Here is an 18,980-nt window from a genome sequence, read left to right as displayed (position 1 = left end):
TGTAAGCTTACAAATACTACAAGTAGACACCATCTTATCCATCTTCAGAGGCAATCTATTGTCTTTCTGAAAGCACAAGGTATTTTCCATAGATCTACTGATGCTGTTAAACAATCCATCTGATTTCCAAAACCAAACTGTTCTTTAGTTCATCATGGTTTATATCCATAATCAAATAAAGTATTTGACTTTGAACTAGACCCACATGCCAAGAGACATGGACAGCAGAAAACTACCGTGACATACCTATGATACAACATTTTGTATACAACTACAGGTACTGGGCTTAGAACATCATGTCATCTAGTCCATCCTCCATAAATTTCTTGTAAATTGCCATAAACTTTGCTACAAATGCTTCAAGATGATAAATGGCTTTGCTGCCCAGTTGCAAGCGGTGTTCATAGAAGGCTGCCATCTGTGCAACTTCTCCTTTCAGTTGTCCATCACAGTTATTCAAAAGTTCTGTCAGGAGACCCTAAAAGGCAAAAACAAAGCAATATTTAATAAGTTTTATATTTTTAGTTAAGAGAATAACCTCAGTTTTCCAGAAATAGCCAAGCAACAACTACCAGCTCATTCAGGAATCTAACAGAAAAGATGTTCAAGAATCTTTATTACATCATATGTCTAATGAAACTAGATTTATGAAACTGAGTCTCTTCACAGCATTCTTACTGGATAAGTAATTCACACCAAAGCAGCAGGTAGCTATTATACTCTTAGATGAGAAAACAAAAATAATTTAACTACTCATGCATTAATAAATGAATAATTAACATCATCTTCAAATACTACAACATATACTTGCATACAGGCATATGACCAGTAGAATTATAGGTAAAGTTGGCTAAAATTGCTTATTTCCTATTTCCACTCTTCATGATTTTACTGGTCACACAGAATAATAACCTACTCGAAATAAAGTTTTACAAAGATAATCAGGGGACTGGAGCACCTCCCCTACGAAGACAGGCTAAGGGAGCTGGGCTTGTTCAGCCTTGAATAAAGAAGGCTGTGAGGTGACCTCACTGCAGCCTTTCAGTACCTAAAGGGAGCCTACAAACAGGAAGAGAGTCAACTCTCTGAAAGGGGTTGATAACTGCAGGACAAGGGGAAATGGTTTTAAATTGAAGGAGGGAAGATTTAGATTGGATGTCAGGGGGAAGTTCTTTACCCAGAGAGTGGTGAGGTGCTGGAACAGGCTGCCCAGAGAGGTTGTGGATGCCCCGTCCCTGGAGGTGTTCAAGGCCAGGTTGGATGGGGCCCTGGGCAGCCTGGTCTAGCATTAAATGGGGAGGTTGGTGGCCCTGCATGTGGCAGGGGGTTGGAGATTCACAGTCCTTAAGGTCCCTTCCAACCCAGGCCACTCTGTAAGGTAAGAGCTTATTTAAAGCTTATGTATAGGTTCTTGTATGGACACAAGATACTTTGCAATACTTCACTCATGAGAAGAAAAAAAAGCACTTCTAGAAGGAAGAAAATCTCTGCAAATCTCTATTAAAACTTGGGATCAAGCAAGAAGTATCATGAGCATATCTGAAGTTGAGGAAGGAAGAATGGTCTTTATGCTGAAAGTGTACACTAATGAGAGGACAATGCAGGATGCACTAGCCCACTATCAGCAAGGATGATTAAAGCAAAATAAGTACTGTGACCATCACAACACAGAAGTCAGTTAAAACGACCCAAAAAACCCATATTGCTATTAGACATGATTACAAGACAATGTCCAGCTAGGGTAGCTGAAAACATGAGCTGCTCCTTTTCTTATTCCCACCCTTTCTTCCAGCATCTCCCTAATACAAGAACGTACACATCCCATTTAGTGGGAGGTTTTTGTGGATTGACTTTCTTTGGATAAGAAGAAACTGGCTGCTCTAGTCATGAATGTCAATGAAGGAAACATAGCAACTTCTAAATATTTCACAACATTTTTACCAAAAAGAACAAACTGGATCAAATTTAGTCCATAAAGTATGCCTGTGCTTCAATACAGAAACACAGCATAGAAATTTTGAGGTGGACAAAGTGTATCCTCCATTTTTTTACTCAGCTTTGCTGTCAACGACACAGTAAGTTTTAGTAAATCAGAGACATCAAAACAAGGAAGCCTGAGAAGGAAAACATCTGGTGTATTTATAAGTTAGAGAACAGAATCTTTCTGTCCTCAAAAGCTACACAACTCAATCAGGATCCAAATGTATGCAGCTATGAACATAACAGTCCAGTAGATCTATTCAGAATAATTAGAATTGAATGTTATGCATCTGTGTGTGCAGGAACAAGGTCTTCAGCCAGTGCTTCAAAGCAATGACTTGGACTATTTTGGTTACTTAGGAGAAAGAAACACAAAAGCATCATAAAGTCACTCACATCCACTTGGAAAGGACAAAGGTTTTCTTCAACATCTGGATGATTTTGATTTCCATTTTTGTTTTTTTTTTTTTTTAATTAAGATTATCAGTGTTAATATCTGTACTACAGTTAAGAGTTAGAATACCTTCATTATAACCTCAGGAGGAATGCAGTGTGTTAGGAGTTCATAGAGCCGTCCACGAACCTCTAGAAGTCTGCAGGAGAGACCATGAAATATCAGATGTATATCCACAAGGCATACTCATTTTCACTACTTGAAGTATGTCACAGGACAGGAAAAAAAAAAAAAAAAGCAAACCAGGTAGAGGGTTCTTGTCTTGTAGATTCTAAAACCAGAAGCATTGCATCTTGGATAGTTTCAACTCAAATAATACATATCACCTTCTGTTCAAAACAATAAAGTATAATACATACAGCATATTTACATGCTTTTGTAATTTACAGCTAACTTCGAAGCTAAAAGGCTATCAGAATTTGTTTCCTTTAATTCTACTTTCCATCTAAATTCTTATTATTTACATTTAATATCAGTAGAAGACTACAAAAGATTCTACATGTACAAGACATGAGTTGGACTAATGTAGAGGGCACCCCACACTGTTCTTGAAAGAGAAATCACTGATTTATTATTTCACATGAAGTTACTTCACAGAATCATATTATGACAGAGGTGATGAAACAAAAGCTTTAAATATTGAAAAATAAAAAGAAAGCAAACAGCATAGCACTCAACTAAGCTTATGTTCACTTTTGAATACAAAGCTACAACAAATTGCACAGAAGATGCAGATAAAGTGATACTTCACCACCAGACTGAAGCAATCAAGAAATCACTTCAATTTAACCAAAGAACTGAATATAGTTAAGAGACCTAAAAACTCACGAACATTCAAGACAATCCATCTCTGATGCCTCAGATTACTGTAATTCACACTCTTTATTTATTATTTATGAGCAATGACAATCAGAAGGGCTATTCCTTTCTTCCTTTCAAGTCTTTCTGTATCTTCCCACTCTCTAAATATCATTCTTTTCATAGAAGTAATGCTATCTATTCTCTGAGCATTTTTGTCCAACTTCCGCAAACTCCAACATTCACTTAAAACTTTCCAGTGCAATACTTAGAAATGGATATAGCATTCCAAAACAAGTCTCACTAATAATACATAAATAGCATAGCAGAGACTTACTACGCTTTCATGCAGGCTGTTTGTTATCTTGTATATTTATCTACTAAATTACAAAGTCTAGTGAAATGCCAAAAAATTACAGATTACAAGAAACGCAATACCTAAAAAACACAGCATCTTTAGCATTCAGCATAAAGCAAACAAACAAGTGCAATTTGTAGCTATATTTATCTACCTCTGTGGTGTCTGTTGACTGACAATAGCATTTGCAGTTTCCCTCAGATAAATTTCCCAGTCCATCTCAGGAATGTCTTGATCAGCACTGAAAGGATACCTACATTGAAGGTAATAAAGCAAACTTTGTCATCTGGTCTAACAACGATACGCAAATTGATTCATATGCCTAAAAGCATAGGTTGAATTACTTATTAGCAGCCACTTACTGTTGTACTCTGCAAGACTCGCACATAAGTAGTGCTTTCCGAAGATTCCTGCCAGATTTCTCTGCAAGCCTTTGAGCCAGTTCCTGAGGAAGAGTCAGGCCCTCTTTCTTACACACACTGGACAACACATGACAGATCTAGATGGGAAACAGCATGAAGTGTGACATTTAGCAAACAGTTTAGCACCTACAGATTCTCCTACTTGAAATATTTCTAAAGCAGAGCTGGGCTGAGCTATCATGAAACACGCTTGACAAGTCACCCACCACTAAAAACGAGGTTACTCTGTGGAAATAAAATATCACCTAAGCCCACAACAAGAACTTATCTAGTAAGAAGTTTTAAAGGACTGATTTCTGCTTCTGTTCCAACGTACATCTTCAATGCTGGGAGCAGGCACTCGTACTGTCAGGCACCTGCTTTGAATAGGTCCTATAATTTTTGATATGGAGTTGCAGCACAGGATCAGTCTGCAGGTTGCCATGTACTTCTCCATTGTTCTTCGCAAAGCGTGCTGGGCATCTTTAGTGAGCTTGTCGACTTCTGTTAACAGCACCACTGAAAAAGCAAAAAGAAGCATACTGAACTCCTTAATAAAAGGTGTACTTTTATGTCAAAGTGATAATGCTTAAATGAATCACACAAGCAGCAAAGAGGTAGCGCAGTTCCACACACACGAAACCAAAGCAATAGTAAGACAATCTGTGTGCTTTTTTGACTGTGTAATCTGCTTCTCCCTCATATTCTATGCCCACATAATAGAATTTTCTTCAGAGCAGGGTTGCAACACTTCAGTGCCAAGAAGTAATTCAGGTAGGTGTAGAAGCTTTCACCCTGATAACAAGTACAATAACTTTTTAGAGGAATTCTATGTAAGAAACACAAAAAGCATTTATGGCATAAGGTCACAGCAAAAATGCACACGTTTCCTGAAGACTCCCCCCAGTATATTTTATATTTAAAGCTGATGTTTTATCTTAGCAAAGGAGTGACAGACAGCTGTTGTGTTATAGTAGCTGCAGGTATTTCATGGTATTTCAAGGAAAGAGAAAAACATTTCAAAAGTGCTTTGGAACAATCAGGAGATGTCTGACATGAAATTACTAAAACATCAAAGTTCAAGACCATTGTCAATTATTTTTTTCCTCAAGATTTCCTCTCTCCTTCAATTTCTTATTATATAGTTCTAGTTCTGCTCTTAATTTATTCAAGAAGAGAAAAAATAAATCAGTTGTAGAAACAAGTGTCTTAAAAGACTCAACGAAAGCCATCTTCATTTTCTTACTCAGAATCCTGCTGTACATTGCAGATAAAATGCTTATGAACCTTCTGCTCAGTGCAGCTCAAGGCACCTCATCCTCCAAATAAGCAACTAACTCAACACAGCACCATTTACATAATCATAGAATAGCCTGGGTTGAAAAGAACCACAAAGTTTCAGCCCCCCCCACCATGTGCAGGGTCACCAACCACCAGACCAGGCTGCCAGAGCCACATCCAGCCTGGCCTTGAATGCCTCCAGGGATGGGGCATCCACAACCTTCTTGGGCAACCTGTTCCAGTGTGTCACCACCCTCTGTGTGAAAAACTTCCTCCTGATACCTAACTTAAACCTCCTCTGTCTCAGTTTAATGCTTTCCTGCCCCTCAATTTAATATTAAGCATCAATAACTCAATAACTACTGTAGATCACCAAAGTAAGTTACAGTGCATTTAAGTGGTAGACTTGAAAGAAAACAGTGGGAATCCCAATTCCATTTGCCCAGCCATTGTCATTCAGCTACATCCAGTCTTCCTTAGAAACAACACAAGATACAACCTCATATTGAGTATTCAACCACAAACTTTTCACAGAAAAAGAAAAATGCTAACTTGGTTTACTTGACAGAGGCTTACTTGTATTCACATACAAGACACATGTACACACAAAACAATCACCTGAAATCTTTTTTAAAAGTTTAATTAGTACTTGGACTGGGTTTAACTGCTTTTACTCACCTTTAAAGTCTCGTTGAGTACTTGTTTCAAGTTGCTGGGATTGTGCTACTGTCTTCAAGAGTTCCTGAATCACTACACGGTCATTATTTCCAGCATCACTATATTAAGAGTTCAAATAGAACTTTTAGAACAACAACTTTATACAACATATAAAAACTATGGTCTTTAAGTAGCCCCTTGGTCAACCAACTGACAACAATGACAAAATATTTCAGAAGATATCAAGGTTAGAATTAACCTCAAAACACATCTTATGAAAGTTACCTTCCTAGTAATAAAAATCTCAGAGCTTATGAAGGCACAGCTGGATTAGCTGCACTGTTTTGGAAAGTGGCAAAACTGCTGTCAGATGATTTTAATCAGCTCATTAAAACAAAACTTTTTTCCTGGTATGAAAAAATCAAGTTTTATCGCTTGCAGTTTGGACAGATATTTACTGTGAAGGTTTTTGCCCATGATTACAGCAAGAAAAAGTAAGTCTAACCACAGGGAATGGTGACTAACTCAAAGGACTGATTTAAGTGCATTTTCCCTTAGAATTACATGCGAATGTAAAGTTGAATGAAAGGCACACTGAAGTTCTAAGAAGTTACTAATGAAAGACAGATATTGCACAGGTGGTTAGTTTGTTTCTCTTAAAGTCAGGAAAATATCAGGAAATATAAGGTGATCTTCCTAGTTCTTCTCCATACTATCACCCACAGTGGCACTAAGCAGCTTTCTTGGTCCCTAGGTTGTATCTAGGTCAGCTAGATACCACAGTCACTGGGGGCTGACTTGCAAGCTAGATTACTGAAACAGCAAAGGAAAGAGGAAGCAGCTCTGCAACATTTCACTGTCAAGCAAATGAAGAAAGCATTTGTTTGTCCTGCTCAAGTCACCGCTCAACCAGACCTTTCCTTTTCTTGCCAAGGAGCAGGCAGCAGAATAGGCAGAAGCAGCATATCATCTTAGTTCAGCAGTTCACAACCTGCTGAACACATTATGCTGATTCTGACTGAGGTGCCTACTCAGTCCTAGAGATGTTTCTTTCAGAATCTGATCTGCAATTACAGAGGGAAAAAAGCAAAAACACCAACACTTACACTAATTCTACTCTATGAGTTACACCAGCTTTTGGAATGAGAGTTTTTAAAAATACTTTCCTAGCACTTGAAGTGCTTTCTGCAGTAACAAAGAATCCAAGGTCATAATTTCATACTGAAAGACTATCATTGATACTATGCAATCAGAACAAATAATCCAGGAAAACAATATGCAAAAAAAGCTAACTTCACCCACAAACATACTTTTCACTGTTCCTTTTTCTTTCACTTCCAAGTTACTCAGGGGTATCTATTTTATAGAATCATAGAATGGCCTGGGTTGAAAACAACCACAGTGATCATCTAGTTTCAACCCCCCTGCTGTGTGCAGGGTCACCAACCACCAGACCAGGCTGCCCAGAGCCACATCCAGCCTGGCCTTGAACGCATCCAGCTCAAATAACTACTCAAATAACTACTGCTCAAGCAACCACCAGACAAGGCTTTGGAATTAAGATGACAGTTTCCTTTTGGATGAAAAAAGAATGGTTCTGCCTAACAAAGTTCCATAATGAACTCAGTGTCTGTAGTATCCTACCCTTTTCCAGAAGCTAATTTCCTTTCCCTGATAGCCATTTATCATGTTACAAAAGACACACTACACAATTTCACAGTATTATAAATCAGTCAAAATTCGCAGACCAAACTGATAAGCATGAAGACAACGCACACAGGTTCACTGGCTAGTCAGACATAAACGTGGCAACTGTTCAATCACTTCAAGTCCATCCATTAACTCTTACAACTCAGTCATTGTATATAATGCAGCAATTTCACAATTTTAGGATTTTTTAAATATAAATAACACACATTTATTATGATGTTTCAAATTGAAATTACTCTAGAAAGTAACGAGCATTTGTAGTATTTGGTTAAACAGATCAGAAGACATCTCTCATATCACCAAAGTAACATTTATTTTTGTTTATTCTTGTGTATACAGTTCATTAGCAAAAGCCTTAACTTCACTTGTTTGAAGTGAACACCAGCAGATACTCACTGATCAATACACAGAGACTAAGAGCAGCACAAGTTTTTAAAGGAACACATGTGAAAACTACTTTGAAAAAGTAAAGCAACACGAGAAAACATTTAGTAATTAGCACAATGCTAGAAATTACTTCAGGATAGACACAGTTTTAGAGTTTCAACTCTGGAAACAAAGCTACCATAAGCAAAGCCTACTGCTGCATACAGACATTTACTGTCCTGTGATTTAAAGCAACATTAATGAGCTTCAGGTAAATGTAAGTATTACTTTGGGCTACTGTCACCAGCAATTCCACTACTGTCAAAGAAGGCGTACAGCACAGCATTATAGCTCCTGATATTTAACTCAACAACTTATCTACTTCACAACAGGACTCCCAGTATTTTGTGAGCATTTCTGTTGTTACTACTGTTTTTCTTTTAAAAAGGGGAAAAATTCACCTCTCTGCTCCATACCATTTTAGGACTTACAGGGTAAACCTTGCTTTCAAGTCACTTTATTTTTGTATATGTGACAGAAGTAATGACCTAGGATCACTGGTTCAAACAGAAGTTTCTGGTTGCAACATGAATGAGTAAACTAGAATTTTTCCTGGGTAGTGAGTCCTCTGCACACTTATGTGGGTAGTTAAGCAGAACATTACTGCTAAATACACAGAAATCCAAGTTCTCTACTCACTCAGAGCTGTTTAATTAAAACTCCTTTCCCTACCCTTATTTGCAACCCAAACTTCAAATCATTATCTAATTTGCTCAGGCAATAGATTGAGCAGTCAGGCCCTTATATACTCATCTCAAAACCACTTCAAATGTAAGATACCGATCACACTGCATGCGGGACTTCTTTTTAGGGTATACTTACCTCGGGTTAACTTCAAGGTGGTAATTACTTGCAATCGTGCTAATTTCAATTTTCTTTTTAGAAGGTGCCTATGTAGAGAGCAACCATAATAAATTAGTATCCAAAGAACTCTTCAAGAAAAGAAATCTCGCAGATTAGAAATTGTTAAGTCTCAGATCAAACGAACACTAAGACACTGCTCCTATGCATCTCCTACCCCAGGAGGAGATAGAGGAGAAAAGGAGCACTGATGCATCATCCAGCCAGTAGAACAGTAATTATAGCAACATGCAGCTCCCATTACTGCATCATCCAGGTATTATATTTGTTCCACTATTGATTTTTTTTTTCCTTCACAACAACCTATAAGTAGGATTTGGTAATTCCTTACTGGTTAAGTTTTCCATAATAAGGATTTTGAGTAGATAATTAGTTACTACTAGAAGGTTGTATTAAATGCCTAAAACCAAGGCAGATTGAAAAAAAAAAAACCACAACTGCTTAAACAAATGAATGCTGAAATTGTCATTTTGGGAATGAGAACAGAAGTTATAAATTGCAGGTATGAGAAAATCAACGCTTACAATTTGAAAATTAAGGGTTACCTTTACAGAAAATTGAAATTCTCTACTAGTCTATTATATACACTATTGTTCAAACTGGTATAAGAAATAAAAACAAATCACACCCATCCACAAACACCTAAGCAACAAGAATATCCATTAACAGTGGTAAAAGTTATCTATTCAAGTAACCAAACAAGTATAATTAATTGCATAAACAAGCTAAAAGATACCGAATACAGAAAAAAAAAAAAAAATATATATATATATATATATATATATATATATATATATATATATATATATATATATATATATATATATATATATATATATATAAATGCATATAAATATAGATGTCTCACAAAAGTAATGTGACAGTATACAAATATCTGCAGTGCTTAGCAGGAGAGGAGAATTTTTTTTTCTACCGTTATACTCTGATGCTCAATCCTCAGTTTCTCCACACCTGCACCATATAATTCTCTTAACAAACACATTATCCTTGTCTTCTTCCCAGCTCCTGATGGCCCATACACCAACAGATGAGGGAAGTCACCACACTGAACCTGAACACAAAGCAATAAGATCCATTAGTTTCAATGGTATTTTCCTTAAGTTGCAAGAGAACATTTGTATATGCATTCATAGAATCACAGAACAGCCTGGGTTGAAAAGGACCACGATGACCATCTAGTTTCAATTTCCCTACCACGTGCAGGGTTACCAACCACCAGACCAGGCTGCCCAGAGCCACATCCAGCCTGGCCTTGAATGCCTCCAGGCATGGGGCATCCACAACCTCCTTGGGCAACCTGTTCCAGTGCGTCACCACCCTCTGTGTGAAAAAATTCCTCCTGATACCTAACCTAAACCTCTCCTGTCCCAGTTTAAAACCATTCCCCCTTGACATATTGCTACCCGCCCTCGTAAAAAGAATTGTCATACAGTCCACTGTCACACAAGTTCACATGTCATTGTTTTTCTTGTACAACTCAGTCTTAATTCATTAAGAACTTAACTCCTTTCCTGCAATAATATTTTCTCTGGAACATTTTCCCATCAAGACAATGTATAGCCCCATTTAGCTATAAATCTCAAAAACAAACAAAAAACAAACAAACAAAAAGGAATCTAGATTCATAACAGTTGGAAAAGGTCAAGAACATCCTGACAATCATTTTGATCATCATCTAAAAATCACCCGATCCAATCACCAGCCCCCCACCACCATGCATACTAAACCATGGCCCTCAGTGCCACATCCACATGGTTCTCAAACACCTTAGGGAGGGTGACTCCACCACTTCCCCGCACCAATACCTCACCACTCATTCTGAGAATATTTTCCTAACATCCAATTTGAACCTCCCCTGACACAGCTTGATGCCATTACCGCAATAAACATAGAATCACAGAATGGTTTGGGTTGGAAGGGTGCCCAGAGAGGTTGTGGATGCCCCATCCGCGGAGGTGTTCAAGGCCAGATTGGATGGGGCTCTGGGCAGCCTGGTCTAGTATTAAATGGGGAAGTTGATGGCCCTGCATGTGGCAGGGGGGTTGGAGATTCACAACCCTTAAAGTCCCTTCCAAGCCTGGCCACTCTGATTCTGTGAAGATCATCGAGTTCCAACCCCCCACTATAGGCAGGGACGCCTCCTTCTAAACCAGGGCGCTAACAGCTGCATCCAGCCTGGCCTCGAATGCCTTCGAGAAGGGGGCATCCACGTACAAGGAAAAGGAAGAAGACAAAGCTTAGACTAAGGTGTAATACATACACGCACTCAGCTCCATCAGGTGCTCAGAGCCGCTCCAGCCTGACCTCGATTGCCTCCCTGAACCCTCACAACTTCACAGCCCCAGGTATCATCGAGGCTCGCTTCAGACCTCCGCCTAATGTCAGCTAAAGAAGACAAGCCCCGCTCTCAAAACCATCGACCCCTCCCACGTACAACACGGGCAACGCCAGCCCGCCGGCACCTCGTTCCAACCCCACCTCACGTTGCTCACCCCCTTGCCACGACCCCTGCAAGGCCAACCCGCACAATTGGGTCCTTAAGGGCACGGCCGGACCCCTCACCAGGCTGCGGAGCTGCGCCGCCTGCTCGCGGTGGAAGTCCAGACGGCTGAGGGCGCTGGGCCGGTACTTGTCCACCCACAGGCTCATGGCGGTTGAAAAGCGCGCCGTTCCACCGCTCCGCGCAGCCCCGGCTGCTACCGGTGGGAGGAGCGGCAGCTACGGCAGCCGCCGAGGACATACCGCGGCGGGCAGCGCTTTCTTCTCCCGCCTCATCCCCCCCCTCTCCGCGATTCCAAGCCCTGGCTCCACACCACTGTCCAACATCCGATCCCGATGTCTGAGAGTGTCCAAGCGCTCCTTGAGCTCCGACACTCGTGGCCGTGCCCTCAGCCCTGTGCGGGCTGTTCCATGCCCACCGCCCTCTGGCGCAGACCCTTTTCCTCCCCCCCAGCCGCCCTCCCCTGACGCAGCTCCATGCCGTTCCTTCGGGCCCTGTCGCTGTCACACAGAGGGGAGCTCAGCGCTGCCCCTCCGCTCCTTGTGAGGAGCTGCGGCCGCCACCAGGCCTCCCATCAGCCTGCCCTGCCCTGACGCTTCTTTCTGCCCTAATGAACAAGCTAAAGTGTGTCAGCATAATGCTATACATCATTTTTGGAAGGAAAAAAAAAAAGTGTATATATATATATATATATATATACGTATGCTTAAGAGTTCATGTGACTTCCAATTTTATCAGTTCTGTGTTCACATTTATTCTCAGTCAGAAAGCCATAATGTAGGTAATAGCTTTGTTTTCCCAGACATTCATGTTACTCCTAAAGGTCTCATCAATCTAGTGGGGGTAAAGAGAGCACATCAACAAGTAACACGGCCTGTTTCTTTGGAAAAGTCATGTTGTGTACTCTTCCAGATGCTTGCAAATCAGTTTTATTTGCAGATTGCCTTGAATGAGCAAATTCACCTTGTACTGCTTGGCCAGCACCGTCCTTATACGTGATTGTGCCTGTGGAAGCACCAGGCTGTGTGTACCTTTGAATCCCTTTGCTCTGCCCACCACCACAGCATGACCTGTTCCTCTGCTGCTTTCTAAATTTACATTTTGCAGTCTACAGTGTTTCTCATGTGGCTCTCCTCTACCATCTGTTTCTCAGAGTAATCTCTAAATTTGTCCATGAGTGCTTATTTTCCTTTGTCTCTTTTGTTAGTCACATTTATGACTCGCCTTTACAAGCTTTTTCAGATCCTCTGTTCATTTACCTGGCTTTTAATAATTTCTGATTGATGTGCTACTCTTTTGTCTATCAGTGTTGCGCTAGACTTAATTGCAATCTCTGACAGAACTCCTTATAATAACCCTCTGAGTGTTTCCAGCCCCCAGAGGTACTTTGTGTTTACAAATGCCTTCCACCTTCTCTCAAGTGCTTTGTCAGACTCCAGGCTTTTGAAAGTATCAGCAAAACCAAATCTTCTTTGAATGAGATCAAGCTTAAACAGGTAGGATGCCACCCAGCAGGCTTTCGATACTTTCAGCGCTCAATGAGATCGAGCAGAACTGAAGAAATCTAACAGCTCTTAAAAGCCTTAAGCTCTTTTTACTGTTAGGTCATTAAATTTCCTTAGGATCTCATGTTTTTCCCAAGGAGAAAATGTTGGCAATTTTGTGCTGCCTCAGTAATGTATGGGCCTACACTTATGTTTTCAGTTAAATTATTCCTTGCCTTACAAAGTAATTAAACAGATGAACAAAATTGTTTTGCTAAGTAAATATCTTACCATTTTAAAACCTGGGTCTGCATGAAGCATTGCAGTTGTGGTACCTTTTAATAGATTAAAGTGCCCTAGAAAGCTTTGATTTTCTACTTCATTAATTTTTCAACTTCACTATAAATCTAAACAAAAAGAAGTAAATATCCAAAATGGAATGGTTTGACCATGTGCATTACAAATAAATTAATGTGAAGGATACAGGAGATTGTGGTAATTTCAGTTGCAGCCACAATTCACTCAAATGTAAGGACTGTAATAATACATTTTCACTCATTTTGTTCAGTCCAGCATAAAGTTCAAGAGGTAAAATGACTTCTCTGCGTGAATAAACTAGGGAATGTATCTTGAAATAGAGATTTTAATTACATATGGCATTCTGAGCCCCCTACTAGCAGCCATGTTATTAGAATGTGACACCATGTCAGGCACTCTGAAAGAAGCCCCATCCTGTACTAAATTGAAGTAAAAGATCTGGGCTCGGTGTTTAAACATACACATACATTTTAACCAATTTTAAACTGATTATTAATGCAACGTTAGAAGAAATTAGAGCGTTCTTACACTGACCTCCTCAGTCATTACAGTGTGATTGCTTCTAGCAATCCAAGTTAGCTTTTAACTTGTCCAAGTACCATTTTGTTGTACAACAACTTCTGTTTTTCTGACAAGACTGTCTGGCATCCTTTGATCCTTCAGGCTGCTTACTTGTCTGAGATAAATTTTCTTTTCAGTTTCAAATATTTTAGTAGATTATTGCCACTCTGTTAGCTGTCAGTCTCGGTTACATCACCCTGTCCCCATCAGAGTGCCTATATTGCTGCAAGTAAATTGTAGCATATCAAGAAAGAGTAGATCACTAATTAGAATGAAAAAAAAAAAAAAAGACTGCAATAAAGTGACATCTGTTCTGTTGGTGACATGCTGATGTCATGCAGATTGAATGTGACAGTGGAAAGAAAAACACTAAAGGTGATAGCCAAAAAAAAATCTAAAATAACAAATATTCCATATAGACTAGCAGCACTGAAGAAGCTGCTTCTTTATAGGATGTGTAAAATGAAGAAATCCAAGGTCTTCAGCAGTCTAATGGGTTATCTTACAATGCTGTTTTTACCCTGGAAGAGTAATGTAAGAAATATAGCACAGAATTTATCTATGCAAGGATTAGGCAAGCTAAAAAGGCACAAGAAGATACTGAAGGAGCATTATGGAAAAGGCTACAGAGATAACATTTAATTGGAGGATACATCTTGTCCATCAGGCATTACTGCAAAAGCTTTTCTACATCTTTCTAGCTCAGAAAGATGATGCAAATTCTTTTACTAAAGAACAGGTAGGATGATAAGAAATAGGTCTATTAAAAAAAAAAAAAAAGAAGAAAGTTAAATCATTGTATGTTCACGCACTCAGGACACTTAGCAGTATCATAAAATTATTTAATCACTACTCTACATTCCAATTTCTGTTGCTAAGGACCAGACCCTTCTCAGCTTTTCAAGTCTCTCACATGCCTGGAGAATTAAAAGATGAGATACACTTTACTGTTCTTAGCCCTCTGTAGCTACAGTTAAATGTAGCTGTGCAAACCTAAGACCTTTTCTTCTACCACTAGGAATTGTTAAACTACACGTTTAAGCAAGATTTACAGCAACACAGTTAATCATGGCAGAAAACATAGGAAAAGAAATGACGTTTTTATAATATTCTGAACATAAATTCATAAATTCAAACGTCTATTTGCAGACATAAAGACTTGTAGGTCCATTCTTCAGATGAACTACAGTATTTTGAATAGATATTCATTTTCTACAGAATTTTGGGATAAAAACCATAGGTTATTATCATTCATAGTTTAGGTCTTTCCCTCAGATTTACAAGGTCACTGACTGAAATATATATAGCCATGTTCTTCAGTTTCCATCAGCCTGTATTTTGCAGTAAGAGAAGAGCTGGAGCAGAGCAAGCTCTATCCATTAAGACCTGAAGCTATGGATTTACTGGTCTTTTGAAAGTCTTGATGTATTAAGAAATATTCAACATTCTTTTCTGGGTATATCCTAAATTAGAAACATAAGCTCTTACAGAAGCTAATAGAAGCTAATCATGCAGCTCTTTGAAAATAACATGTTGTCAGATACTTAAATATATAAACAAATATTGGCACTTGACGTTAATTAAGAATTAATTTTGCAAGGATGCTGACATTTGACATTTTTTATCTCTGGGCAAGGAAGTATAGGGTTGACAAAGGACTATGAATTATTTTGAGATGTGGAATTATTTGCTTCCATTTCCGCCAGAAATTGAACTAGATTTTTTTTTTTAATTGACTGGAGTTGCATTTTGATGAAAAAATCACCAAAAATAGTGCATTCTAAATAACATAGCCAACATAATAGGTGTTTTCTAGATTTCTTTAACTTTCACCAAGATAAGTGGTCCAGCTCCTTTGAAGTCATAGAAAGTTTGTAAAAGAAATCCAGAAACCTCTAAACACATATTAAGGTATTTCCAATTATGGTAATAATTGTGGGATGAAAAATGAAATTCCTGTTGTATTGCTAGGGAGAAAGTTCTCGTAATCTGTTGTTTTCTGCTGTGCAATGGGCAGAACATACTGTTTGTCCCTAGTTATGGTTTGTATGCATTTACTGAAACTTGAAGGTTTTATAGCATGAACTATGTTTTATGAACTAATATTTCAGAGCTTGACTACCATAATTTCATCTCCTATAAAATTTTACTGTTCCTAGTAGCTATCTAATTATTATCTTTGTGGGATCTCCTTTTTTTCTGGGGCCAGAGTGATCTTTCTCCTAATTCACGTCTCCTAATTTGTCTTTCACTTGTAGAATAATCATATTTGTGTTGGCTCAACAAGTGTACAGACGCTTCTGAATTTCTTGGTTTTCTTCTGGGACTCTTCATTTTCACTAGAGCTTTAATCTCTAAGTTTGATGTTAATTTCAGTAAAGTTTGCTGATCTTTCAAGTTTTGATCTGAGGCCAGCCCTGTTTATACACACTGAGGTGGAATCGGCTTATTGAGATGGGAACAGTTCTCTGTAATCCAGATGAAATGAAGCAAAGAGTGTATGACCAACAACAATTCATCCTCACACTTCTCTGACAAGCAGCACATTTTCATAATCTCAATGACCATCTTTCACTTATAAACATAAACGTAATTTTAAAAATAATACATCATGTTACACTTCACATTTTTATATATTTAAATGTCCAGTATGCAATTACAAGATAAATCTGGGATAGAAATGTAATTTGGAAAATGTTTACCAGAGACACGCAGCTTTTAGTTACAGTAGATGTACACACAACATTATCACATAACTGTGATCTTGGAAAATTACCACAGAGCAATAGACACTGTGAGCAGCTATTAGTATTGATGTGTCTTCAGACAGCTATATTGCTATTGATGTGAATTGGAACAAACCGCAGTCCCAGAGCTCTTCATGATGAAAAGCTATACTGGCTGAGATTAAATGACTGAGTTCCTATTGCCTGATATTACAACTCTATAGTGACAGAACTGCTGATTTTTGTATTACTTGATGAAAAGAAAACTGCCATAAGTTCTGATGGTTCTTCTTGCTCTTATCTATCTTAAACAAGCTCACTTTAAAATAAGTGGGTTTTCTTAAAGTACTCAGTGCAAAACCAAGCACTGACATACCTTGTGGAGAAGACTGCTATGCTGTTGAAATTAAGAGGGGCGGGAAAAAAAGGATAACTTCTGTGATTAGACATAGACATTAAAGTAAGCATTTTGCTTTAGGTCTCATTATTGCTTTTCGTACTTTGTGTTCTCCAGGAGTCTGTCTGAACATACAGTTCTTTACACTGAAATAAAGAACTGTTTAAAGATTCTCTTTGTTTCATCTGAAGTGTAAGTACAAGTAGAACTGAGCTAATATAAATAATTTGCTATATTAATGACAAATCTGTTCTCTTGTTTTACTTTGCCTCAGGTGTCTGCCACCAGGAAGAAGCAGCTTAAACTACTAGATGTGCTGGCCCTGAAGAGCAATTAATGCAAGATATGCAGCTGTTTAAATTTATGGATTATTTTCTAGCTTCATGTATATGGAACAACACTGTATTTTGTGATGAAGAAACAAAATAAGGTGCATATGCATAGGCTACCACTCCATAACATTTTAAAATTATCTAAATTGTGGCTGCTGTACTTCCTTCTCTCTGCTCCCCATCCCTCTAGCATTCTGCTCTTTACCCTTTGTTGTCATTGTGCTTATCCAACTCACTGAAAAGCTGGTTTAGTGAACTAAATGGGCAATAACTATAATCATTTCTTTATCAGTTTATATCCCTGGAGTTTGTGCTGTAGTCAGCTTTGTGTAGGGATTTGGCAAGATTTGGCCACCTTCAATCAATTCAAAATCTTGTGGAGCCACACTGTCAGAATAATGCACCAGGGTTATTTTTGCTGTCCTGTCCTTAATTTCATTTCATTTTCATATGCAGACATAGCACTCTTGATGCTTTGGTAATTTGCTTCAATTTTATAGCTCCTTGTATGCGTGACCAGAAACCTTCCTGATTCTAAAGTTTTTCACCAAGTCAGCTATTTTCAGGCATGTGTGTGGTGGCTTCTTAAAAGTCTATCAGAATTTAGAACAGAGGTGAGTTCTTAGTAGCAAAATGATAAGCTAACAAGCTTTATAGGAACGAGCTAAAGAGAGAGAACAAGCTCACCGTGTTTTGCCTCTTTGGATGCCAGCATATGTTTTTGGGCCTGGCCAATGGGTCCTGACATGCTGCATTGCAGAGTGTCCAGAAGGCTACATAAACTTGTACAGTACTATTTGTGCAAGTATTTCCTTCTTTGCTAATCACAACCAGCATCTACATATAGTAGTAAATAAAAGCAGAGTGACAATTCTAGGTTAACAAGATTAGCTATCACCAAATGTTAAGGAGTTAGGACACCCTGTTGTTTATTCCTATCCATCAGGCCTATTGAGAATAGAATGTGACCTTTGATAGTCCCCAAACTACATTCAAGCTTCAGTTTGAGTAAGTATTTACTGACCCAAGATAAAATCATGCCAAGGATCATGTAAACAGTTCAGTGATACGGGCCGTCGCCCTTTGTGACGCATTTATACAGATATAACCTAAGGCTATGCCTGTGCTGCATTGTTGAATTAGGCCTATGGACCATTCTCTGGGCCTTAAGCTGAGAGATGAAGACTGTGCCTAGCCTAGAGACATTACTCTTGGCTATCAGTCTCCTCTGGTCCCTAAGAGGACTACCTAAGTACATATACAAGACCATGCAAAATTATTTTTCTGTGTGCCTATTCATCATAAGTGTCTGATAGAACGCAAGGACTGAGTTGCATCCAACAGAATGAAGCTGTCACAGCGTGACTCTGAAGGTATATGTGACATATCCTGGAGCTGTACTGGAGCATGAAGAGTCTGCTAGAGTAGTGCTGGAGGGATGGGTTAGGTGGAGAAAGGCAGCTACTGCATGTTCCACATCCTTGGAGACACTCAAGCTCAGGCTGGATGGGGCTCTGAGCAACCTGACCTAGCTGTAGGGTCCCTGTTCATTGCAGGGGAGTTGGACTTTTAAGGGTTCCTTCCACCTCAAAAGATTCTATGATTCTGTGAGTGACACAGGACTGGCTTGCATTCTTTGGCCTTTCTCACATGCCAATACAAGTGAACATGAGTACTGTATGACTTCCTGCTCATAGCATTTGCTCACTGACCAG

The 18,980-nt window shown here is 38.9% G+C and overlaps 1 protein-coding gene across 1 annotated transcript; it reads right to left on the bottom strand.

Annotated features, from left to right (window-relative positions):
- Nucleotides 1-286: 286 nt before the first annotated feature.
- RFC3 (replication factor C subunit 3) lies at nt 287-11,596 on the bottom strand (the record flags this gene model as incomplete). Its single annotated transcript, XM_079535477.1, has 9 exons — nt 287-478; nt 2,504-2,573; nt 3,745-3,843; nt 3,953-4,089; nt 4,329-4,510; nt 5,951-6,048; nt 8,888-8,955; nt 9,861-9,998; nt 11,510-11,596. 9 exons carry the CDS (start codon nt 11,594-11,596, stop codon nt 287-289), a joined length of 1,071 nt encoding a protein of 356 aa, XP_079391603.1.
- Nucleotides 11,597-18,980: the final 7,384 nt, after the last annotated feature.

Source organism: Tetrao urogallus (assembly GCF_951394365.1).
Source record: "Tetrao urogallus genome assembly, chromosome: 1".
NCBI classification, from domain to species: Eukaryota; Metazoa; Chordata; class Aves; order Galliformes; family Phasianidae; genus Tetrao; species Tetrao urogallus.
The sequence above is the reverse complement of the archived record's forward strand: the minus strand, read 5'-3'. Positions and strand labels throughout refer to the sequence as shown.